At 40.7% G+C, this 26282-nt stretch overlaps 1 protein-coding gene across 1 annotated transcript in view; it reads left to right on the top strand.

The window, feature by feature from the left end:
* WWC2 (WW and C2 domain containing 2) overlaps positions 1 to 26282 on the top strand; it is a 306912-nt gene that overhangs the window by 178593 nt on the left and 102037 nt on the right. Inside the window, exons 8-10 of the mRNA XM_030191517.1 lie at positions 5410 to 5483; positions 9275 to 9517; positions 17412 to 17501. Coding sequence (XP_030047377.1) covers positions 5410 to 5483; positions 9275 to 9517; positions 17412 to 17501 — 407 coding nt within the window. The remainder of the gene's footprint in view (positions 1 to 5409; positions 5484 to 9274; positions 9518 to 17411; positions 17502 to 26282) is intronic.

Genomic DNA, 26282 nt, shown 5'->3' with positions numbered 1-26282 from the left:
TATTTAAGATTATTCTATGATGCTCTTGCTGAGCAGTTGTATTATAATGTTGTTCCTTGAGGTTGGTTTACAATGTTGTTGAAGCTGTTACAGATCTGCTTTGTCAGTAGTGTACTAGCAAGTTCCAGGGCTATATCACACCTTATACTGGTGGTGATGCCTCTGAAATCAAACAAAATAAAACATGGAAAAGAAAATAAGATGATACCTTTTTTATTGGACATACCGTATTTTTCGGACTATAAGACGCACTTTTTTCCCCCAAAATTTGGGAGGAAAATGGGGGTGCGTCTTATAGTCCGAAGGTAGCGAGTTCGGGATCGCCCTCCCCTACTTACGTCACGCGATGTTCCCTGGTGGTCTAGTGACGTCGGGGCAGGAAAGAGCCCCCTCTTTCCTGGCCAGTGCGCTGCTCTCCGTCCTCCTGAATGCTGCCTGACGGTCTCGGCGAGATTCAAAATGGCCGCCGAGACTTCAATTCTCGGCGGCCATTTTGAATCTCGCCGAGACCGTCAGGCAGCATTCAGGAGGACGGAGAGCAGCGCGCTGGGCAGGAAAGAGGGGGCTCTTTCCTGCCCCGACGTCACTAGACCACCAGGGAACATCGCGTGACGTAAGTAGGGGAGGGCGATCCCGAACTCGGACAAGACGCACCGGAGCACCTAGGTTTTAGAGGAGGGAAAAAGGAAAAAAAAATTTTTTTCCTATTTCCCTCCTCTAAAACCTAGGTGCGTCTTATGGTCCGGTGCGTCTTATAGTCCGAAAAATACGGTAACTTAATACATTTCTTGATTAGCTTTTGAAGGTTACAATTAATGTTACAGTTCTAATATGATATTTAAGAATAGAGGGAATTACTCAGAGCATGTGGTCGCGGCATGTATGTAATAAATATGGGAAAATTATATTTTTGATTCTACTGTTCTGTTCTCCACCAATTACCTATAAGGTAATAAGTTTTGCAATTGCAAGAATAAGGGGGAATTAAATATTATATTTGTTGAATTAAATTAACCTGCACCGCAAGGCTTAAAAGCATGTGCTCAGAACAGAAAATACCATATATTTAGCTTCAAAAGGGTTTATTTACAATACAGGTAATGTAATCATGTTACAAGCGAGAGGTAGCTTAAGAATCTTTACAGGAGAAATTTGCAACAAGATAACAGATCTGAATCATAAGTTAACTTACAAAGTCCTTGTTTGTTGTCCAGCTGAGTGATGAGCAACATGTGGTAATAGGAGCCCAGGAATTCTTAAAGCAGCCAGTGGTGGGGGTGGGGAAGAGAAGAGCAGAGCAACCTTCGAAAGCCAATCAAGAAATGTATTAAGTTATGTTCAATAAAAAAGGTATCATCTTATTTTCTTTTCCATGTTTTATTTTGTTTGATTTCTATTGATAGGAACAATTAACAGTGTCCTATTGTGGATTAAAAACTGGTTGAAGGATAGGAAACAGAGAGTGGGTTTAAATGGGCAGTATTCACAATGGAGAAGGGTAGTTAGTGGGGTTCCTCAGGGGTCTGTGCTAGGACCACTGCTTTTTAACATATTTATAAATGATTTAGAGATGGGAGTAACTAGTGAGGTAATAAAATTTGCTGATGACACAAATTCAAAGTCGTTAACTTGCAACAGGATTGTGAAAAATTACAGAAGGACCTTACGAGACAGGGAGACTGGGTGGCTAAATGGCAGATGACGTTTAATGTGAGCAAGTGCAAGGTGATGCATGTGGGATAAAAGAACCCGAATTATAGCTACGTCATGCAAGGTTCCACATTAGGAGTTACGGACCAAGAAAGGGATCTGGGTGTCGTCATCGATAATACACTTAAACCTTCTGCTCAGTGTGCTGCTGCGGCTAGGAAAGCGAATAGAATGTTGGGTATTATTAGGAAAGGTATGGAAAACAGGTGTGAGGATGTTATAATGCTGTTATATCGCTCCATGGTGCGACTGCACCTTGAGTATTGTGTTCAAGTCTGGTTGCTGCATCTCAAGAAAGATATAGTAGAATTGGAAAAGGTGCAGCGAAGGGCGACTAAAACGATAGCGGGGATGGGACGACTTCCCTATGAAGAAAGACTAAGGAGGCTAGGGCTTTTCAGCTTGGAGAAGAGACGGCTGAGGGGAGACATGATAGAGGTATATAAAATAATGAGTGGAGTGGAACAGGTGGATGTGAAGCGTCTGTTCACGCTTTCCAAAAATACTAGGACTAGGGGGCATGTGATGAAACTTCAGTGTAGTAAATTTAAAACAAATCAGAGAAAGTTTTTCTTCACCCAGCACATAATTAAACTCTGGAATTCGTTGCCGGAGAACGTGGTGAATGCGGTTAGCTTAGCAGAGTTTAAAAAGGGGTTAGACGGTTTCCTAAAGAACAAGTCCATAAACCACTACTAAATGGACTTGGGAAAAATCCACAATTCCAGGAATAACATGTATAGAATGTTTGTACGTTTGGGAAGCTCGCCAGGTGCCCTTGGCCTGGATTGGCTGCTGTCGTGGACAGGATGCTGGGCTCAATGGACCCTTGGTCTTTTCCCAGTGTGGCATTACTTATGTACAAGTGAATATAACAAAATGGAGATTTCAGAGCACGTGTTTTCCTTCTAGGTTTCTCTCCCTAACAGGCTCACTCATAGCAGGGGGGGGAACTTCCTGTATCTTCATGCTATCCAAAGACAGGAAGTATTGGTATTCGCTTAGTCATAACATCAGTCTCACAGTATTCAAACACAATCACATCTTGTTCCACTGGGTCACGGAGATAGTGATGCTTGACATCAATATGCTTGGTTCTGGAATTGTTTTTTTCACTGTTTGCCAGTTTTATACATCCTTGATTGCCTCAAATAAGATTGTTGGCTGAGCAACTGACACAGCCAAACAACTTCTTGGCTTGCATAGGCCGCTGAAATGTATTCCACTTCTGTTGATGACAGTGCAACTGTCAATTGACTTTTACTGGACCATGAGATCAGACTGTCACAAAACTTAAACAAGTAGCCACTTGTTGACTTACGGTCGCTGGCATCGCCAGCCCAATCAGAAGTGACATATCCTTTGAGCTCAAGATCCTCTTTTGCCGACGTTTTTAGACTTAAGTCTCGAGTACGTTTAAGGTACTGCATAACTCTTTTAATGGTGTTCTAATCTCTTTGATGGGGTTTACTGACATGTCTATAAAGTTGAGACATTGCCACTGCAATGTCTTTTTTTAACTTCACAACACTTGAACACACGGGTGAAGGTCCGCGATCCACCAGAAGAAAATATAATCATTCAGCAACCATCAGAATGCCTACAGATAAGTGCTCCTACTCTATACCTTAACAAAATAAGAAGACTATATATATATATATATATATATATATATATATATATATATATATATATATTGACATCTAAGGAGGCAGGCAGGTTTGGTGCGATGATGGTGGGTTGCTACGGGCCAAAACCATTTTTTATGGTATGAGGCACTTGAGCAAGTTCTGAGCACTGCATAAACAAAAAAAAATTAAAAAAACATATATTTATTTATTCTGGTGGAATTTTGTTAATAAATTTTAACTGCCAGACCCTCGACCATTCTTCTAACTTTTGGAGATCCCTTCTCATCGTTTTTACTCCCTTCAAGGTATCCACTCTATTGGCTATCTTCGTGTCATAAGGCAAACCTTTCCTTCCAACCCGTCAGCAATATCTCTCACAAATATATTAAACAGAATAGGCCCCAGCACCTACACTGCTCACCTTCCTTTCCTCTGAGCAGATTCCATTTACCACTACCCTCTGCCACCTGTCGGTCAACCAGTTTCTTATCCAGTTCACCACTTTCGGTTATCCTAACTGTGGGACCAGTCTCACAATAAGAGCTGCAAAATCTAACTGCTGTTATCATGAGTCTGGTCTCACAGCAGCAGAAGATGATGCTTTATTAAAGTGTCACCTGCTGTCAAAGGAGGTTGGCGATTTGTTGGGGCTACAGATTAGATGTGTGGGAAGAGGTGTAGCTAGGAGATTGAGAGGGATAGGGACGGGCAGAGATGTGTCCCAAAATCGCCCTTTCAGAAATTGGGCCATCTTGGCGGTTCTTTGTCTCCTACCTGGCCAGCACCTCTAAGTCCTCTGCAGAGTGGAAGGAGCTTGTGTTTTCACTGCTGCTGCTCTGTCTGTCCTTGACTGGCTCTATCTGCTGGCACCTCACAGGAGCTGAAAGCAAGCATATTCTGTTTCTTATACAGTACCAGAAGTACTTGCTTTCTGCTTTCAGCTCCTGCATGGTGCCAGCAAGCAGAGCCAGTCAAGGACAGGCAGAGCAGGAGATTTAGAGGTGCCAGACGGGTAGGAGAAGGGTGCTGATGCTAGAGGCAGCTGGCAGTAACATTTTAGTGCAGCCCCCATGTGTGCCATCCTGTGTGCCGCCCTTATATTATTGCACTGCTGCCCAGGAACTCTGAGCCCTAGCCACCAGCTCCCATTGCTTTGTCACCATGGCGATGTGGGATCTAGGTTTTGTCAAGCCTTGTTCTACATATTATATTGCTGCTCAAGAGGAATTATTTAATTCCAAATTTCCCCCACTTCTTCCTATCTAAAAGAGAAGAGGTACAGCAATAATGGCAAAGAACCTCATGATTCTTGTCACTGTAGCTAAAGAGATAGATACAGCTGGGCAGGATGCCTGCCACCACCCCTCCCCCCAACCCCATCTATAGCTGAGATAGAAGATGACTTTAATATAGAGAAAAGGAGAGGGAAAAGTAAAGATGATGGAGGAGAAGGACAGAAAGAAAAAAAAAAAGAACGCTCAGAGGGGATAAACATTACCGAACGCTAGTTCCTTCCTCCTACATTATTGAAGCTGCAAGAAAACTACCCACCAACTGCTATAAAATAGTTTTAACCCCATTCCATGTGTTTGTATCTATCTATTTATCTATCTATCTATCTATCTATCTATCTATCTATCTATCTATCTATCTATCTATCTATCTATCTATCCATACATGCACTGTCAGGCCGATATTCAGACAAGGTTATATGTCTACCAGATGCCAGCAAAATCATAAGTTCGCTATCTGTATGTTTTCAAATATTATATGGATAGTATTAGGTTGAAAATCTCTCTAGCCCAATACTATTTGTGCATGTATGTGTGTGTGTGTGTGTGTACGTTTTGTGTGTGTACAGAGAGAGTGAAATTTACTTAGCATTCTTAAACCTGTCTATAATACTTCACCTAACAAATAAAATTTCAACCTATTATGAACTACTGTTTTAAATTAGCAGTATAGTCTGTGCGAACACAGATTTCTAGATGTTGAAAACTGATTGCTTTTTGTTTAAAACCCTGAAAAAGTGATGCACAACCTTTTTTTTTCCCCTTCTTTACTACAGATTGGAATGAGAAGTAGATCAAATTTAGCTGAAAAGGTCAGACTAAGCCTACAATACGAAGAGGCCAAGAGAAGGTAATAATAGGAGTTAATAATGCAATACCTTGTGCGCTAGAATAGGGCTCAAGAAAAGAATTTTCCCCTTCTGGATGATCCTTTTGCTTGCAGTGACATCTACTGGACATTTCTGTTGTCAAGTGTAATTGCCAGTTTATATCCAAAGCATTTAATGATCTGTGGCCTAAAGTGGATGTTACCTAGCCCCCGAGGAGCAAATTATCATCTCATTTTTTTAATCATTGTTATTTATTCAGGTGTTCTTAAACTGAAATAATTGTTTCTTGCGAGATGTAACAAAATTGTGCTGATGTGATGTGACTTGGTTCTTATAGTCCGTCAACTCCCAATTACTGGTTCAAAGCGGGTAACAAAATTATGACAGAATGAAGAAAACAGTTTAATTGCTTACTGTGCTCTACTTTGATGCTGTATTTGGAAGTAGGGAGCTACTGGTGCTTGTATTAGAGCACATAGGGTCTGGCTGCACCTCTGTGCCCTACACAGAATAGTGCCTAAGTGCACTTACACATGTACCTGCCATTTTATCCCCATTTTGGCGCTCTAACCACCATTGTCTTCTGTTTGCGTGCCTTCAGTTGGGGGCCTTCTATAGAATTACGCTCAATGGTCCACAATGCCCATAAGTTTAGACCTAATAAAGGAAGGTACATTTTAGATAGTCAATAAATACTGATAAATTGCTATTTCCTCATATAAATGCCCCTTGGCAAATTGCTCTCAATAATCCATATAACACACACAAATGAAAGAAAATCCTCTCAAGCAAAATATGGCATGAGATTAGGTCTAGAATATAGTCAGTTTAGCATTAATGAACCCAGAAGCAAAATATGCCACACAAAGATTGTGGCATAGTTATAGGGCAATTCTATAAAGGGAACCTGTCCATTAGGAAATCCTGCAGTAGAGAAACAATGGGATCTCGAATGTGTGGCTCTGGAATGTGCACAGGTGTGAGATGCAAATTCATCACAAAGTAAATGGGTTGTTTACCAGACTTTCTTAGTGAAATTTTCAGTTAGGACACCAATTTATGTGTGCAGTATGTTTTATTCCAAGGGGCTGATTTTCAGACCATGGGAGTTAGCAGGGATATTCAATGCTGGGCCATTTCTGGTGACCAGCATTGAATATCTGGTTTATTTTTGGCCTGTTTCAACTTAACTGGCCCCAAGTCAATATTTAGCGCTGGCCGGTTAAGTTGAAATCGTCCAAAGATAGGCCTGTTATTTTGGCCAAAATTGGCAACTAAATTTAGCTGGCAATTCTCTGAATGTTAGTGGATAGTAGGTTATATCATGCAATATAACCAGTTATCCATTAAGGCAGTGGTTCCCAAACCTGGGCTTGGAGGCACCCCAGCCAGTCAGGTTTTTAGGATATTTGCAATGAATATTCATGAGTGAAATTTGCATACAATGCCTTCATGACATGCAAATCTCTCTCATGAATATTGATTGTGGATATCCTGAAAACCTGACTGGCTGGGGTGCCTCCAGGACCAGGTTTGGGAACCACTACATTAAGTGCTATCTGACAATATTCAGCGGGAGATAGTCAGCAGTCTCCACCTGAATACTGCCAGATAGCCAGTTAAGTGCCATTTAACCGTCCAGGAACTATGCTTGGCCGGTTAAATGGTTTTAAATATTGGGCGGCAAGAGTGTAAATGCCCTAGGATCTAAAAAGCAATCATTCCCTCTTACGTGGAAGTAAGAGTCAACTAACAAGCTGAAGGTATCTCCCACAGCTTGGTTTCCTCTGCATAAAATATATGCCTGGCATCTCTCTTCGCAGTAAGAACACGAGAGGGTTGTTCCATATGGAACTGTGTTTGACAGAGGCTGGTCTTACTGCTTATGTTGGCATTCTCAAAATTACATTATGTGATTTTCTAGAGGCTAGAAATATAGTTGGATACTCAGATTTGATGAGAATGTGGTAAAGGCAGTTAGGTTAGCGGAGTTTAAAAAAGGTTTGGACGGCTTCCTAAAGGAAAAGTCCATAGACCGTTATTAAATGAACTTGGGGAAAATCCACTATTTCTGGGATAAGCAGTATAAAATGCTTTGTACATTTTTGGGATCTTGCCAGGTATTTGTGACCTGGATTGGCCGCTAGAAACAGAATGCTGGGCTCGAAGGACCTTTGGCCTTTCCCAGTATGGCAATACTTATGTACTTATGTACTATATGTACTTATTGTTCTTGATAAAGAACAGTTCAGGAATCAGTTTGTTATCTCTCTGGGGATTGGCAAACAGTTGCTGTTTCCCATGTGGAGCAAACTTTTCAGTTGCACAGAAATTAGTTCACACTACATGCATGAACCATCATAATAGGACACTTAGGGGGTCTTTTACTAAGCCGCAGTAGCGTTTTTAGCTTGAGGTAGAAATCAGATGGCAGTAAACGCTGAGACACACACAGGAATATAATGGGCATCTTGACGTTACCGCCAGCTGATTTCTACCACGAGCTGAAAATGCTACCGCAGCTTAGTAAAAGATCCCCCTTAGGGTAATGGGGTAGGAAGGTATCTAATTTTTGGCTATATAAAAACACATGTATGCCTGTGAGGCTAATTTTCAAAGCATTTATTAGACTTACAAAGTTCAGTAGGTAACTGTGCAGCTTTGTACGTCTAACTGCTTGGAAAATACACCTCTATATGTTTCTATAAAATACTAGTAATAATTCTGAAGAGAGAGCTTCTAGTCAGTACATTCTAATAATTATGCCTGTGTAGGAGCAGGCCTTAAATGTTACACATGTACCCCTGGATTTTATATATGGTTCTCAAAATTGCGTGTGGAAATTTGGGCACATGCCCAATTTCCATGTGCAATTTAATTGAATAACAAACCAATTAGCACTGATAGTTGGATGCAAATAATTATCAGTGCTAATTGGCAACAATTAGAATTTATGCATGCATGTTGCTAGGCGTATTCTATAAAGATGCATGCGAAAATTCTAGTGCCCGGATCTGAAAAGGGGGTGTGGCCTTGGGAGGGGTATGGGCAGGTCATGAGCATTCCAAAGATTTGCACGCACTGTTACAGAATATGCCTGATCCATGCCAAATATATGCACAGGGATTTATACCAGGTTTCAGTTGGTGTAAATCTTCACACCTAAAAGTTAGGATTGGATCCTGGCGCTAGACACTATTGGGTGGGGTGGGGGGGGGGGGAAGATGCAAGAAAATAAAAATGAAAGATATGCAGAGGTATGTTAAGGTACTGTTATGAACGTAATCTGAAACATGTGTTGATTCTAACGGGTGTTTTTGCTTTTGTCGCTGAGGAATGATGTTATTACTTTTGCCTAATAAAAATTATTGAAACATAAATGGTGCCCAATTTGGAATGCCGTTTACAGAATAGCGCTTATTTATTTTGGGTGTTGATTTTTCAGCACCATATATGGAATTTTGGCCATAATATATGCATGTAGTTTATAAAATATGCACATAAATCGCAGCTCCACCCACACTCTGCTCTAACTCCTCCTCTGAGCATGTCCACTGATGACGTATACACGCTGTCTTATATCACACATATTTTTAGCCATCACTTTATTTTAAAGGAGGCCTTTTACACTATTTTATGCATGTAAAAGTTTTATAACATTGCCTTCAACACATACACAGCTATTTGCAATTATCTAATTATTGCTAAGGAAGGTAATGCAGAGAAATCAACTGTGTCATAGCTTTTGATAATCCATCTTTGGACTTGCAGCATGTCGTACCTCAACACTTGAACTCTCATTTTATTTCAGTTTGGCCAATTTAAAAATTGAATTAGCCAAGTTAGATGGTGAAGCCTGGCCTGGGGCACTGGATGTTGAAAAAGAAAAATTGATGCTGATCAATGAAAAGGAAGAACTCTTGAAAGAACTCCAGTTTGTGACACCCCGTAAACGAACCCAGGATGAACTGGAGCAGCTAGAAGTGGAGCGAAAGAGACTGGAGGAAGATCTTCTGTCTGTGAAAAACACACCTAGTCAAGCACTTGCTGAGAGGTATGTGTTCTCCTTTGGGCCATGTCAGATAATCATGTTTTTCGACTTGCTGGAGCCACTAGTAAATGAGAAAACAACTTCCATTTGGAATGAGAGACTGTGGCATTTCAGAAGGTCATTTTTAACCCTTATGAGTACTGGTTTCCTGCAAGCCTGGAGAGTTGAGAGATACAAGTATTTCAGTTTGCAATAGCTACTGATAATGTGAATTGCATTCAATAGGACAGTATTCTCAACCCAGTCCTCTGGGAACACCCAGCCAGTTAGATTTTTAGGATAGCCACAGTGAATATTTATGAGATAGATTTGCATACATTGGAGGTAGTGCTTGCAAATTTATCTCATGCGTATTCATTGTGAATATCCTGAAAACCTGAAGCCTGGGTTGAGAGCCCCTTCAAGAGAGTGATGCCCATGTTCTGCTGTCATTGCTACAGTGGTTTTGCTGTAGGTATGGGATTATTTGGCAGATGGTATATAACTGAGGAGCATCTGCTTTCAGTCAGTAGTGGTCAATCACCATTAGATGGGCTTAGGTGCAATAGATATTAATGTATTCACTCACATACAGAGCATATCAGGTGCATGAGAATTGCTATATTGGGTCATTCAGTATGCAGTGGGTAAAGACTTTTACTTCAGATGGAAAGGCCACTTCCAATACTTTGTTGATATGAAAAATTATTTCAGAATAAGGTGGTAAATCATGGCCTTTCCTTTATCCTACCTAGATCACAATGTTCTGAACTTGGCAGATGCAAATATATACCAATAGTATAGCCAGTTATGCACACATTAAGTAGTAAAATTCAGATGTTTTTAAAGCATTTGCCTAAGTTGAAGAGAAGTATCATGAAATATTATTCACTGCTGTCCTAATTACTTTGGGGTAAATATTCAGCCAGCTGTGGTTAGGTTTTTTTTTTGGCCACCGTCAGCATTATTCCCAGATATTCAGTGCCGGGTCATGTCCAAGCATCGGCATGGAATATCCAAGTTTGTGTAGCCGGTTATCCCTTATCCAGTTAACTGTGATATTCAGCATTTAACTGCATAAACTACACCGGATAAAGATAGGACTGTGATTTATGCGGTCCCATTTATCCAATTAACGTAACTGGTAGGTGCTGATTCCACCACCAGACTGCCCTGAAATTAGCCAGTTTTGGCATAGGTGGTTAGAGGGGATATTCAGCCACACTGTCTGGTTAGTGCCACTGAATGTCTCCAGATAGCCCCGCACAAGAGATTTAAATGGCCATGAGCTTCTCCTGGCCATTTAAATCATTTATTTATTTATGGCATTTATATCCCACATTATAAATTATAAACCGCTAACACCAGACTCCGTTCCTTTTATTTTGCTGCACCATATGCCTGGAATAAACTTTCTGAGCCAGTACGTCAAGCTCCATCTCTGGCCGTCTTCAAATCAAGGCTAAAAGCCCACCTTTTTGGTGCTGCTTTTAACTCCTAACCCTTATTCACTTGTTCAGAACCCTTATTTTATCATCCTCACTTTAATATTCCCTTATCTCTTATTTGTCCTGTTTGTCTGTCCTAATTAGATTGTAAGCTCTGTCGAGCAGGGACTGTGTCTTCATGTTCAAGTGTGAAATGATTAGTAGTACATTATCCCAAAAAGGTTTGAGTTCAGTGTGGCTTACAATAAACAGTATAGGATACATAAAAAAGAATAATGCATAAAAAAGTAATTTGTTGTAAGAATCCAGTTTTACAATACAGAATCATAAACATACTGGGTTAAATATGGATGTTAAACATTTAGAAAATGTATTATAAATGAGAAATTGTACATGAAACAAAGAGAAAGTTAATGGTAAATAAAGTAATAACCAATTCAGGTAATAATTAGTTGTTTGAGATAGGGTTGTTCTTTGTGAGGGTTTGTTTGAATAGGAATGATTTGAGGATTTTGCGGAATCTAGTATATTCCTGTATTTTTCTTATTTTGGGTGATAAGAAGTTCCACCATTTGGTTCCTAGGTAAGTGAAGTCTGCAGAGCGGACAGTTTTATAGATCACTTTTTTTCAGTTTGGAAAGTGTAGTCTGAGATAGTTTCTTGCCTCATATTTTGTGGGTCTTTGAGGTAAGTTTATTAATGGTACCATATAGTCTGGATCTGTGCCATTTAGGATTTGAAAGATAAAGGTACATAATTTGAAGGTGACTCTTGCTTTGATGGAAAGCCAGTGTAATTTTATTAATAAAGGGTAGGCACTTTCAAAACAAGAGATTTTGTATATGAACCTAGCTGCAGTGTTTTGAGCTGTTTGGAGTTTTTTCAACAGGTACTCCTTAAAGCAGTGGCGTTCCTAGGGGGGCTAACACCCGGGGCGGATTGCCGATGCGCCCCATCCCCCGGGTGCAGCGTAACCCCCCCCCCGGGTGCACGCCGCTGGGGGGGGGGGGTGCTGCGCGCCTGTCCGCTTCATTTGTTTCCAAGCTCCCTTTGCCCCGGAACAGGAAGTAACCTGTTCCGGGGCAGAGGGAGCACAGAACGAACATAGCGGACAGGCGCGCCGCACCCCCCCCCCCCCAGCGGCATGTATACGGGGCGGACCGCCCCCACCGCCCCCCCCCCCCTTGGAACGCCACTGCCTTAAAGCATTGTTTGTCTGTCTGGTATGTTATGATTGTTTACTGCCTAGGTTGGAGGTAGGTGGGGATATAATTAAATTAAATAAAATCAATAAAGCAGCAACATCAGGAAGAGTGTTACATGAGGGGAGGACAGTTTACCGAAGTTAGCAGGCATTGACCCAGGGATACTGGCCTGAGTGTAAAATGTCCCCTTTGGTGTGGCTAACAGTATGTGCCAGCTTTCATAGCATGGCTAGTTTTAGTCACAGAAAAAAGAGGTGTTCCCAGAAGTGTGCTTAGGTTGGGGAGAAAAACATTGACCAAGTGTGTGTATGTAGTTTTGCCCCCAGAACGTCCTCAGATTACTGGACCAACCCAAGCATTTGAAAACAGTCCTGTCATTGTTATATAGTCATTACTGTATGCAAATTTCTGAAAGCCTACTTCAGAAATACATTACTCAATAAGAAAGAAGGTTAACAACATGGGCTACCATTAAGACATAAGAACACAAGAAGTGCCATATTGGGACAGAAGGTCCATCAAGCCCAGTATCCTATTTCCAGCTGGTCAATCCAGGACACAAGTACCTGCAAGATCCCAGAACAGTAAAACAGATCCTGTGCTTCTTATCCTAGAATATGCAGTGGATTTTCCCAATTCCATCTTAATAATGACTCATAGACTTTTAGGATATTATCCAATCCTTTTTTAAACCCCGCTAAGCTAACTACTTTTACCACATTCTCTGGCAACAAATTCAAGAGTTTAATTACTCGTTTGAGTGAAGAAATATTTTCTCTGATTTGTTTTAAATTTACTACTTAGTAGCTTCTTTACATGCCCCCTAGTCCTAATATTTTTGGAAAGAATAAACAAGCAATTCACACATACCTGTTCCACTCCACTCAGTATTTAATATACCTCTATCATATCTCCCCTCAGCCATCTCTTCTCCAGGCTAAAGAGCTCTATCTGCTTTAGCCTTTCCTCATAGAGAAGACGTCCCATCCCCTTTATCATTTTCGTCGCTCTTTGTACCTTTTCTAATTCCACTAAATCTTTTTTGAAGTGCGAATACCAGAACTGCACACAGTATTCGAGGTGCGGTTGCACAATGGAGTGATACAAAGGCATTATAACATTCTCAGTTTTGTTTTCCATTCCTTTCCTAATAATTCCTAACAATCTATTTGCTTTCTTTACCACTGCTGCACATTGGGCAGAGGGTTTCAACATATCATCAACAGTGACACCTAGATCCTTTTCCTGTGTGGTGACTCCTAATGTGTAACCTTGCATCACATAACTATAGTTTGGGTTCCTCTTTCCCGCATGCATAATTTTGTACTTGCTCACATTAAAAGTCATCTGCCATTTGGATGCCCAGTCTCCCAGTCTCGTAAGGTCCTCTCGCAATTTTTCACAATCTTCTTGCGATTTAACAACTTTGAATAACTTTGTGTCATCAGCAAATGTAATTACCTCACTAGTTATTCCCATCTGTAGTTAATAAATATTTTAAAAAGCAGTAGTCCTAGCACAGACCCCTGAGGAACCCTACTATCTACCCTTCTCCGCTGAGAATACTGACCATTTAAACCTACTCTCTGTTTTTTATCTTTTAACCAGTTTTTAATCCACAATAGGATATTGCCTCCTATCCCATGACTTTCTAATTTACTCAGGAGTATTTCATGAGGTACTTTGTCAATGTTTTTTGATAATCCAGATGCACAATATCGACGGCTCACCTTTATTCACATGCTTATTCATCCCTTCAAAGAAATGTAAGATTTCCCTTGACTAAATCCATGTTGCCCTTGCTTTTGAATATGCTCTGTAATTTTGTTCTTTATAATAGTTTCTATCATTTTGCCCGGCACTGACGTCAGGCTCACCGGTCTATAATTTCCCGGATCACCTCTGGAACCCTTTTTAAAAATCTGCGTTATGTTGACCATCCTTCAATTTTCCAGTACCATGCTTGATTTTAATGATAAATTACATATTACTAACAATAGCTTTGCAAGTTCATTTTTCAATTCTATCAGTACTCTGGGATGTATATCATCTGGTCCAGGCAATTTGCTACTCTTCAGTTTGTCAAATTGCTTCATTACATCTTCCATATTTACAGAGATTTGTTTTAGTTTCTCTGACTTGTCAGCATTGAATACCATTTTTGGCACTGGCATCTCTCCCACGTCTTTTTTTTTTTTTTTTTGTTACATTTGTACCCCGTGCTTTCCCACTCATGGCAGGCTCAATGCGGCTTACATGGGGCAATGGAGGGTTAAGTGACTTGCCCAGAGTCACAAGGAGCTGCCTGTACCTGAAGTGGGAATCGAACTCAGTTCCTCAGTTCCCCAGGACCAAAGTCCACCACCCTAACCACTAGGCCACTCCTCCTCACATACACATACACCTTCCTTGGTGAAGACCGAAGCAAAGAATTCATTTAATCTCTCCGCTATGGCTTCATCTTCCCTGATTGCCTCTTTTATCTCTCAGTCATCTTGCGGTCCATCTGATTCTTTTGCTGGCTTCTTGCTTCTAATATACCTTAAAAAAGTTATTATTGTTTATGCCTCTAACGCAATCTTCTTTTCAAAGTCTTTCTTTGCCTTCCTTATCAGCGCTTTGCATTTGACTTGTCATTCCTTTTTCTGTTTCCTATTAATCTCAGTCGAATTCTTCCAAGGGGAAAATCCACAAAAACAAGACATTGGGATGTATTGGAGGCCAGCATTGTTAGTAGACTGGCCACACAGACATCCCGGCAGAGCAGTTCAGTACCCTAGGGGACACTGCAGTGCACTTCACACAAAAGGTCCCAGGTACACATCTCACCATTACCTCCTTATATTTTATGGTGAGCCCTCCAAAACCCACCAAAAACCTACTGTACCCAACTCTATGCCTGCACGTATCACCTGTATGTAGCTTTAGTAGGTATGTAGTGTGTTTTGGAGGACTCACATGTTCTACCACAAGTGTGCCAATTAGAGTGGCATATAGGCCTGGGTCCCCTTCTCTACAGTACACTGCACTGACCACTACACTATTTCTGGGACTTGCTTGCTTCTCTGATAGAAATGGCCATCATATCTGAAGCTGTCATAGAGCCTGGTATCCAGTGGTTATTTGGTAATTTATGACACCTTTTGGTCACCTAATCTTGATTGAAACAGGTCTAGGCAAAAACATCTTAATTTTGGCCCTAGACGTTTTCATCTTGTTCCATTATTGCAGAAAAATGTCCCTTGAAATTTGGACGAACTGTGGATGAAAACGCCTAAACTTGGTGTGTGAAAAATCAAAATTTGGATGTTTTTGAGAGAAAAACGTCCTTCTGCCACCTTATGACATTTTTTGGACATTATTTTGTATTGAAAATGAGCCCCTTTATTTTACTGCTAATCCTTGCTATTAGTAACTAACCCCCCCCCCCCCCCCTGTTTACTAAGCCATGCTAGCGGCTGCCATGCACTTTGAATGGGCTGTATTGGCAATGCTGTGCGGCAGCTGCTAGCGCGGCTTAGTAAACAGGGTAAGTCTCGTGATGTAAAATAAGACCTGTTCTGAAATAGCATGTGTTTGTGGTGAAATTACACATCTTAATGGTAGCCCAAAATGATAACTACACTCTTGAATTACTAATAGCATAGAAAATGACAATAACAAACCAAATACACACATTCAGGTACATTAGTTTTATAGTGTACCGAAGGTAACCAGTTTCTTTTTATTCTTTCCAACTGAATGGAATGTTGAAAAGAAATTATGCATCCTTTGAAATCTGTTGAAAGAGACATGTGATGGTTAGATACCCTATATTACCACATTTGATTTCATTTTATTAATCTTTGCAAACCAAGATACACATGCAGAGGCAGCAGCACAAATACAAACTTATGTGCTCAAACATGTGCAGGCATATAGTTTATTTAGACTTTCTGTACTGCCAGAACTGATGTGTAGAACTGGGTGATGTGCAATCAGTATTTCAGAAACAGAAAGAAACTACAATTATATAAAGGACAGAAAGCATTCACACAGAAGGATAGTAGAGGAGTGTGGTAGCCGTGTTAGTCCACTCTTAAGGTTATCAATAGAAATCAAACAAAATAAAACATGGAAAAGAAAATAAGATGATACCTTTTTTATTGGACAATAAAAACGGTATCATCTTATTTTCTTTTCCATGTTTTATTTTGTTTGATTTCTATTGATAACACAGAAGGATAGAATTTAGTCAACATCTAAGCCATAGTATACTAAGTAATTAAATTCAAAGAATAGTTATCCTATAAGGGATTCAGTGCCAGAAAGGAATATGTCACCCACGTCATAGATCAGGTATCAAACTCTTGACCAAAGAGCCAAGTTTTCAACGCATAGATACATAAACGTGCACATATACACCTTGAGAGAGTGTGGAAAAAATTCCAGGAGTTATGCTCTGCATGCTTTCCCTACTTGTTTTTTATTTTCTTTTTTTTTTTTGTTTTTGTTTTTTTTTTTGTTGGTGACCTGGCAGTTTTCTCCTATTCTTTGGGCTTCCAGCTTACTTTGAACTTGGAATGTGAGCCTCCTTCTTTATACCCTCTGCTAATTTACTTTAGTCAAATCATTGCAACAACAGTCCTCGATCAGAGTCAATGCATTAGAGCTCGGTCTAGAACCTTGGGCCCTAGGATTACTGTTATGAAAGGATCCTCATTCCAGGCACAGCTGGGAAGCAGAAGACTTGAGGCAGTAATGGAATGCCAGTCCATTCATAGGCACTGTATAGCACTGTCCCTGAGTCACCATGCTAGCCTCATAACCAATATTTGACTAGATTAGACTTATTATTTATAATCCTCCCTTATCCAGAGCGGAGAAAAATAAAACATATATAATATACACATAAATAAAACAAGAAAACATAATCCACTACATTCAACAGTCTACAGAGTCAACTAACATAGATCAGTAGTCCTAAGGCAACTAGGCAACTCAAAAGGCATCCTTATTCAACAGGTACATAGTAAGCCAGACATAACAAATGGTCCTTTAACTTCCACTTAAATGCGACCAATTGGGAATATTTTTTAAGTTGAGGCAATTTGTTCCATTCAAGTGGCCCAGAGATTGAAAAATCCCCTTTGTCGGTTCCAAGTGTAAATGTTGCAAAGGGGGCACAGAAAGATCACATCCAGTTGCAGACCACATATACTTAGTTGTTTGCGTTTTACTTGAAAATACACCAATGATATTTGATCGTGATTCCTGTTTTGCCAGGTTGAAAATGCAAGAAAAGAGAAAGGAGCTGGTACAGAAACTTGAGGAAACAACCATGCTAGCTACTTATTTGCATTCACAGCTTAAAAGGTGAGTCAGTAGTATGTGTTTACCAACAGACTGGAATGAATGCATTGCATGTTTTGTTCCTACTTGTTAATTCTGACATTTTTTTAAATGAGTTCCTCCTTTTTGCTGAAACCTACAAGTGCCCTTGTGGTTTTCTTTGTTACTTGTTTCTGTGTTTCTGACTGACTGCACGTGTCTGTAATTTTAATAAGTGCACAGTATGAGACATTTTTTTTATGGATGCACACTCTAATTAATCTTAGCAAGACATTTTTTTGCTTGAATAGAAAGGTCAAAAGGCAGTCACACAGATCTGACATATCTGGACAATATAAAATTGCTGGGTTGTAGGTTTTAATTTTATGTCAGGGCTGTTTTTTGCACTTAACCTTACATCTTTTCCATGCGTAGTTTTACGTGTAGCTACGGCTCGCTGGTATTTTTCCAACGCACTGTTTAAGGTTTGAAACTTCAAAACAGCTGAACATTTCAGTACTGCAGACTGGGCGATATGCAGAGACTAGACAGGTTTTCGTTTTCAGTAGCCGGTGCACTATTAGGGAATCTTTTGCCAGGGTATATACATCAGTGTGTAAATTTGACACAGTTTAAAAAGTAGATGAAGACACATTTATTTCTTCTTTCTTTTCCATCTGATTAAGAAGTATGGCCAGTACTGATTTTGGGATGCAACAATGTGCTTTTTGCAGTTAAGTATGTGTTTTATAAGTCTGTTTTTGTGTTGGTTTTATGATTGTTATTAATGTATTCTGCCTAGGGTTAGGCAGACGATAAATCTACAAAATTAAAAAAAAAGTAATTAATTAATTACCATATGAGTACAGTATAGAACAGGCAAGTATGTCATCAGTCCAGAATATTTCTGATAATTCCATGTTTCATTCTGCTCAAAATGTGTTTAACACAGAATCATAGAAAGGGAAATCTGGAAGAGACCTTCAGGTCATGTGGTCTGCCTCCTGGCTATGGTTGGGATGCATTGTATTTAAAATCCTTAACAGATGATTTACAATTTATAGAAACAGAAATATAGAAAAATATAGACAGATGAAGACCATGGCCCAATATTCAGACCGTGGGAGATAGCCAGGCATTGAATATTCGGTTTAAGTTTGCCTGGTTCCAACTTAACCAGCCAAGCTGATTTTCAGTGCTAGCTGGTCAAGTTGGAGCTGGCCAGAGTTATTCAAACTATTGTGATAGGCAAAAATGGCCACCAAAGAGTTGGCTCCACTATGAAAATCGTTGGCTAGCTGGTTATATAGCATAATATAACTGGCTATCTTTAAGCTGCTATTTGGCAATATTCAGTGCCAGATAGCCGGTTAAGTGCTGTATTGGCGGTCAAATCGTTTTAAATATCGTTCAGCATATAGCCTATCCAGTTTACCCAGCCATGCCATCTACTCTCCCTATCAGTCCCTTAGAGATCCTATGTATTTGTCACAAGATCTCTTAAATTCAGATATTTTGGTTTCCACCTGTAGGAGTATTTACCTGAGATCTCACCGTTACTGGTCTTGGCCTATACAAGCCAAACCATTCTGTTATAACAATATGGATACTTCTGCCTGTGGCCTGCATGCATCTGTAACCATCAGAAACCAGCTTTGCTACAAAAGGAAAATTACTGCTGAGCATACCGTGATGACTTCATCCAAGGACACATTATTTGTTGCAAACTAGCCCAGTTATCTCCTGGGAAGAATGGAGGAGAGAGAGACACACATGGTTCCAGGAGTATGGGATCCGACAGGGAGGCTTGCATGCCATTGATAACAGTTTCATTGCTACAACAAAGGCTCTCTTCATAACCATGAAGCTGGCTGGACATTATTACACCATCTGTGATTGGTCCCCAGGTATCATCTGACCCATGGATACCAAAACGAGTGGACCAGAAGACTGGCAGGAGGATAAAAGGCTCGGAGAGAGAGAGGGAGCAAGAGACTATAGAAAAGCATAAAAATGTAAATATCAGCAACTTAAAACTAACACGCTTAAAGAATGAAAACTAGAAGCAAATACTTCATGCAATCATATAACAATGTTCAAAAGTAATTTCAAAAATGCTAATACAGCAAATTACTGAATACTGGAACAAATAATCTGGTGTTAGTAAAATGTCTTAACACATGAAACTATAATCAAAATCAAATCGTAATACTACATAATGCATGGCAAAAGCATCAGCAAAAATTAGTACATAATATGATAATAAAAATAAAGATGTTGCTTAGTGGAGAATTACTCATGGTTGACCTCCACAAAATATAGCAAAGTGAATGGTGGTGGACCTTGATGAATGATGAGGTGTAAGTGGACAACTTCTCGCACCAAGAAGACAACAGGAACAAAATGGTCCACGTAATGGTGATGATGAAGAAAATCTTAAAAGATAAGGATTGGACACAGTTCAAAAAGAAAGTAAATGAAATGTCCACAAAACACATCCAGAACTTCAAGTTCAGGAACAATTGGATCTGTGACAAGGTAAAATTTAAAAAAAAAACTCCCCCAACAAGAAGAAAAATTGTTGGGAAAAGAAAATCCAATATTCATGACTAGACAATGGAAATCATGAGGAACAAAGGAAAGAAATGTTCAAACCCACAAATGGATTGGGAAGCAGAAAGTTAGGAACATCTTGAAGAACGACATCAGGTATGGGAACAGAGTCAATCAATTTGGCAACACCTTCAATCAGCATGAAAACTAGGAACATAATCTTCAAAATTGTTTCTGTAGCTGAAAAACAAAAGAAGAAGAATCTATGCTGCTTCATGGTTAGTTTGGGTCATATCAACAAGTCATACATCCGGAACAAAGTGACTGGGATGACACGGTCTCAAGATTGATGTGGACCCATGTAAGGGGAATTTTCACCTTAAGAACTTTCAAAGGGTGAATTTGGTAAACCACAGGTGAAGCCTTTTCCACAATAGGGAATGGACCATGCCAACTGGGCAAAATTTTATTCTAAAGCCTAGATCAAAATTTGAAAGTGAACACCTTGTCACCAATGTAGTATTCCTTAGAGGTAGTTCTGTGATCAAAGTAGGCTTTTCTACCTCTAGCATGACTTTCCAAGTTCTTTTAGGCAAAGGCAAGCAATGTACTCTGCAAATGTTGGCATAAATGAGTAACAAATTCATGGACTAAATGAGTGACAAATTCATGGACAGTAGCACTGAATAAATTCACATCATTAAATCTGTACAACAAATGAATAAGTAACAACATCTACTTACCTATCATTATTTCAAAAAGAAAACGCTTGTGTAGAACAATTGAAAAATGGTATAAATAGCCGTGCGATCCAACAGTAACTTCATAACCCAATCCTTCATCAGGATGGTAATGATGGTATGGTTGGCAATGATGGTAACATGTAGGTCAGTAAACCCACAATCATAGGAATCTCCAGCAAAGAGATCCTTGGACTGATATAACAACTCAGTCAACTGTGCCTTTATTTCATCAGTAGTAGAAGCATCAGCTTGTTTCAAATGACCATTCACTATGGCAGTGAACTCAGAGAAAGGCTGGATGGATGGAATTTCCACTTGCTCTTCAATGTTCTCTTGCTGAGATGAAGTTGCAATGGAATTATCCATGCTAGGAGTCTGGATTAAAAACAATCTTCTGGACAAAATCACAAAGTCATCTTCAAGCGGCACTTGGGAACACGGTGTATCATATGGCCTGACCAACTCAAAAGAGCTAAGGCCTCTGAGAAAGGTGAAAACACAGTCAGGGGTCCCCCCCCCCCCCCCCCGGCAGATGTCCCAAGAGGAAGGTAATCAGCCATGGGTAAGTAAACATACCTCAACATCAGAAAAGGATGCTCCCTCCAAAAATTCAAGAGGTTCTCTCGCTGAAAGGACAACTTCTTCAGGTTGAAAATTGGTGATCAGCAAGTGAAAAGAGACATCAGTCATCTTTAGGCATAGCAAAACATGAAGAGATAAGTCCAAGTCCTGAAAGTATGCATGACGAGTGAAGAACAAAACCTTGTCCAGGAGTCTTAGGCCATGTTTCAGGCAGAGCTTGAGAGAAATGTCTTCCATCTTCCACAGAATCCAAACATCTTCAGTGCACATCACCTCACAGATTTGAGGTTTTGTCAGTTCAGACTTCAGGCTGGCACTTGTGTTCTGGAACTCCATAGGGAAACCTTGCATTCCCTCCCCAAGGATGTGACTCACCAAATCCACAGAAACTGCCTGTCTGACAAGGCAATCAGAACCCCAAACATGAGGGTAGTTGTAGGCCTCGGACAATAGAGACGTGGTGGGCAAGAGTCTTTGTACCCAAGGTCAAGGGTAAGCTGCAAATCCCCATGAAAGGTGTGGCACCTTGCCCCGGTACCTGCACAAAAGCGGAAGGACACTTGCCAGATGCAATCTGCATAAACTTCACTAGGCAGCGGTAAAATGGTTCACCAATCACAAAGATGTCACTGAATAACAACAAAGATGTCTGAAGTGGCTGAGTACTATAACTGGACTATGGCTATCAATTCATCATACTCCTGATTCAGAGTGGCACACATGACAGGATTGGACATAGCAGGATTGGAAAGAACAGAAGAGGTTACCTGTGGTACATCCTTGGAAGCATTCAGTTGATCACATGCAGCAGGTGAGTCTGTTAGAACAATCTCCAAATTATCAGCATTAAGAACAATGTCAATCCATCAGATCATTCTTGACTCTGATTACTTCAGCATGCTCCTGCCCCCCTCCCCTAGAGCTGTCTCCAAACGGAGCTCCAAAAGGTGTGGGTTTGCCAAACACTGGAAATTTATTTGAATGGAAGAGCTGGAACTTCTGACTCTGCTCACGCACTTAACTCTCCCATAAGGAATTGGGCAGTTTACTTGTGACCAGACCATTTCCTGGATATATTCCAAAATAGGCTGCAGCCTCTTCAAGGAATCATTTCCAAACAAAAAGTCCTCACTTGCACTTGTGAAAATGATGACAGGGTGTGTAACAGTCCTTGTCTCAAGCTGTAAAGGAAGCCAAACCTGATCTGCTGTACCATAAGTACATAAGTAATGCCATACTGGGAAAAGACCAAGGGTCCATCGAGCCCAGCATCCTGTCCACGACAGCGGCCAATCCAGGCCAAGGGCACCTGGCAAGCTTCCCAAACGTACAAACATTCTATACATGTTATTCCTGGAATTTTGGATTTTTCCAAGTCCGGTTACTAGTGGTTTGTGGACTTGTCCTTTAGGAATCCGTCCAGCCCCTTTTTAAACTCTGCTAAGCTAACCGCCTTCACCACTTTGTCCGGCAACGAATTCCAGAGTTTAATTACACGTTGGGTGAAGAAAAATTTTCTCCGATTTGTTTTAAATTTACTACACTGTAGTTTCATCGCATGCCCCCTAGTCCTAGTATTTTTGGAAAGCGTGAACAGACGCTTCACATCCACCTGTTCCACTCCACTCATTATTTATATACCTCTATCATGTCTCCCCTCAGCCGTCTCTTCTCCAAGCTGTATAGCCCTAGCCTCCTTAGTCTTTCTTCATAGGGAAGTTGTCCCATCCCCGCTATCATTTTAGTCGCCCTTCGCTGCACCTTTTCCAATTCTACTATATCTTTCTTGAGATGCGGGGACCAGAATTGGACACAATACTCAAGGTGCGGTCGCACCATGGAGCGATACAACGGCATTATAACATCCTCACACCTGTTTTCCATACCTTTCCTAATAATACCCAACATTCTATTTGCTTTCTTAGCCGCAGCAGCACACTGAGCAGAAGGTTTCAGTGTGTTATCGACGACGACACCCAGATCCCTTTCTTGGTCCGTAACTCCTAACGTGGAACCTTGCATGACGTAGCTATAATTCGGGTTCTTTTTTCCCACATGCATCACCTTGCACTTGCTCACATTAAACATCATCTGCCATTTAGCCGCCCAGTCTCCCAGTCTCGTAAGGTCCTCTTGTAATTTTTCACAATCCTGTCGCGATTTAACGACTTTGAATAACTTTGAGGCTCATTTTCAAAGCACTTAGCCTCCCAAAGTTCCATAGAAACCTATGGAACTTAGCCTCCCAAAGTGCTTTGAAAATATGCCTCTTTGTGTCATCAGCAAATTTAATTACCTCGCTAGTTACTCCCATCTCTAAATCATTTATAAATATATTAAAAAGCAGCGGTCCTAGCACGGACCCCTGAGGAACCCCACTAACTACCCTTCTCCATTGTGAATACTGCCCATTTAACCCCACTCTCTGTTTCCTATCCTTCAACCAGTTTTTAATCCACAATAGGACATTTCCTCCTATCCCATGACCCTCCAATTTCCTCTGTAGCCTTTCATGAGGTACCTTGTCAAACGCCTTTTGAAAATCCAGATACACAATATCAACCGACTCCCCTTTGTCCACATGTTTGTTCACTCCTTCAAAGAATTGAAGTAAATTGGTCAGGCAAGATTTCCCCACACAAAAGCCATGCTGACTTGGTCTCAGTAATCCATGTCCTCGGATGTGCTCTGTAATTTTGTTTTTAATAATAGCCTCTACCATTTTCCCCGACACCGACGTCAGACTCACCGGTCTATAATTTCCCGGATCTCCCCTGGAGCCTTTTTTAAAAATGGGCGTTACATTGGCCACCTTCCAATCTTCCGGTACCACGCTCGATTTTTAAGGATAAGTTGCATATCACTAGCAGTAGCTCCGCAAGCTCGTTTTTCAGTTCTATCAGTACTCTAGGATGAATACCATCCGGTCCAGGAGATTTGCTACTCTTCAGTTTGCCGAATTGCCCCATTACGTCCTCCATGTTTACCGTGAAGTCAGTAAGTTTCTCCGACTCGTCCTCTTGAAATACCATTTCCGACACTGGTATCCCACCCAAATCTTCCTCGGTGAAGACTGAAGCAAAGAATTCATTCAGTCTCTCCGCTACATCTTTGTCTTCCTTGATCGCCCCTTTTACCCCTCGGTCATCCAGTGGCCCAACCGATTCTTTTGCCGGCTTCCTGCTTTTAATATACCGAAAAAATTTTTTACTATGTTTTTTTGCCTCTAATGCTATCTTTATTTCATACTCCCTCTTGGCCTTCTTAATCTGCGCCTTGCATTTGCTTTGACACTCCTTATGCTGTTTCTTGTTATTTTCAGACGGTTCCTTCTTCCATTTTCTGAAGGCGTTTCTTTTAGCCCTAATAGCTTCCTTCACCTCACTTTTCAACCAGGCCGGGTGTCTTTTGGACTTCCGTCTTTCTTTTCTAATTCGCGGAATATGTATGGCCTGGGCCTCCAGGATGGTATTTTTGAACAGCGTCCACGCTTGTTGTACAGTTTTTACTCTCTCAGTTGCCCCCCTAAGTTTTTTTTTTACCGTTCTTCTCATTTTATCATAGTCTCCTTTTTTAAAGTTAAACGCTAACGTATTTGACTTTCTGTGTACAGTTACTTCAAGGTCGATGTCAAAACTGATCATATTATGGTCTTATTGCCAAAAGCCACAAGTGACATATCACATGGCATAATACAAAGGTTATCCTGGTTGCTCCCCTAGAAAGCCTCAAACTTCAGACACATGCCCTGGGCAACAAAAGTCACCTCAGAGGCTGTATCAAAAAGGCCTTGACCTGGAAACACGTTGGACCAACAAAGGCAATACATACCTGGATCCCATAGGCATACGTTTACCCAAAATGTGTATCCTGACGGTGTCCAATGAAGGAAGCCACTCCTGGTCCGGAGACTGGTCACCTGTGAATGCAGCAACAATTTTATGAATGGCAGCAAAGGGAGCACTCACTTGTACAACAGAAACAAGATCCTGTGAATAAAATGGAAAAACATTTAGTCAGTACTGTTCTTCCTCTGAAGAGGACTGAGTGACCACCTCTTCAGAGTTAACACTAGGCTCCGCAGCATCTGTGGACCCAGAAGAGTCATCTTTGTACTTCTGGAATTTCCCTCCCCACTTCTGTAAAGCGGGCAGCTTCTGCTTGGTAGTAGGAATAAGGGACTGGATCTTTTCTGCAGCCCACTTCCTCCTGTTGATCATCAGATCAGACTGGTGCTGCTAGCAGCTAACTGTATTTTGCATAAGACATGTGGTAACATAGTAACATAGTAGATGACGGCAGAAAAAGACCTGCACGGTCCATCCAGTCTGGCCAACAAGATAACTCATATGTGCTACTTTTTGTGTATACCCTACTTTGATTTGTACCTGTGCTCTTCAGGGCACAGACCGTATAAGTCTGCCCAGCACTATCCCCGCCTCCCAACCACCAGCCCTGCCTCCCAACCACTGGCTCTGGCACAGACCATATAAGTCTGCCCAGCTCTATCCTCGCCTCCCAACCACCAGCCCCGCCTCCCAACCACCTGTGTGGTGTAAGTTCTCATAATCATTAGGCTATCAGTGTTGTGATTGGTTGTGTAATCACTCATTTAGTTAGTCCATTAGGATAATTATATATATCATTATCTATATTTTGCTGATAATCTATTTTTATAGCAAGTTATTTTGTATTTTGCTTGGCATTTTGCTTCAGAACTATTTATATATATATTTCTTTACCTAATAAATAATATATATTTCATCTGTGGCATTGTTCCTTTTTCCAGCACAGCTAGCTAGCCATAGGGCCAAAGAGGTACGCTTCCCCTAGACACGTGTCCAGAATAATTGCTATTTAGTAGTGTTCTGTCAGCTAAGTACCTCAGGATGTATATATATATATTAGGAGTTGTCCTCCTGAATATATACCCCTACACACCACTTCA

The sequence above is a fragment of the Microcaecilia unicolor genome, chromosome 2 (genome assembly GCF_901765095.1).
Source record: "Microcaecilia unicolor chromosome 2, aMicUni1.1, whole genome shotgun sequence".
Taxonomy (NCBI): domain Eukaryota; kingdom Metazoa; phylum Chordata; class Amphibia; order Gymnophiona; family Siphonopidae; genus Microcaecilia; species Microcaecilia unicolor.
This window is presented reverse-complemented; position numbering and strand designations above follow the sequence as displayed.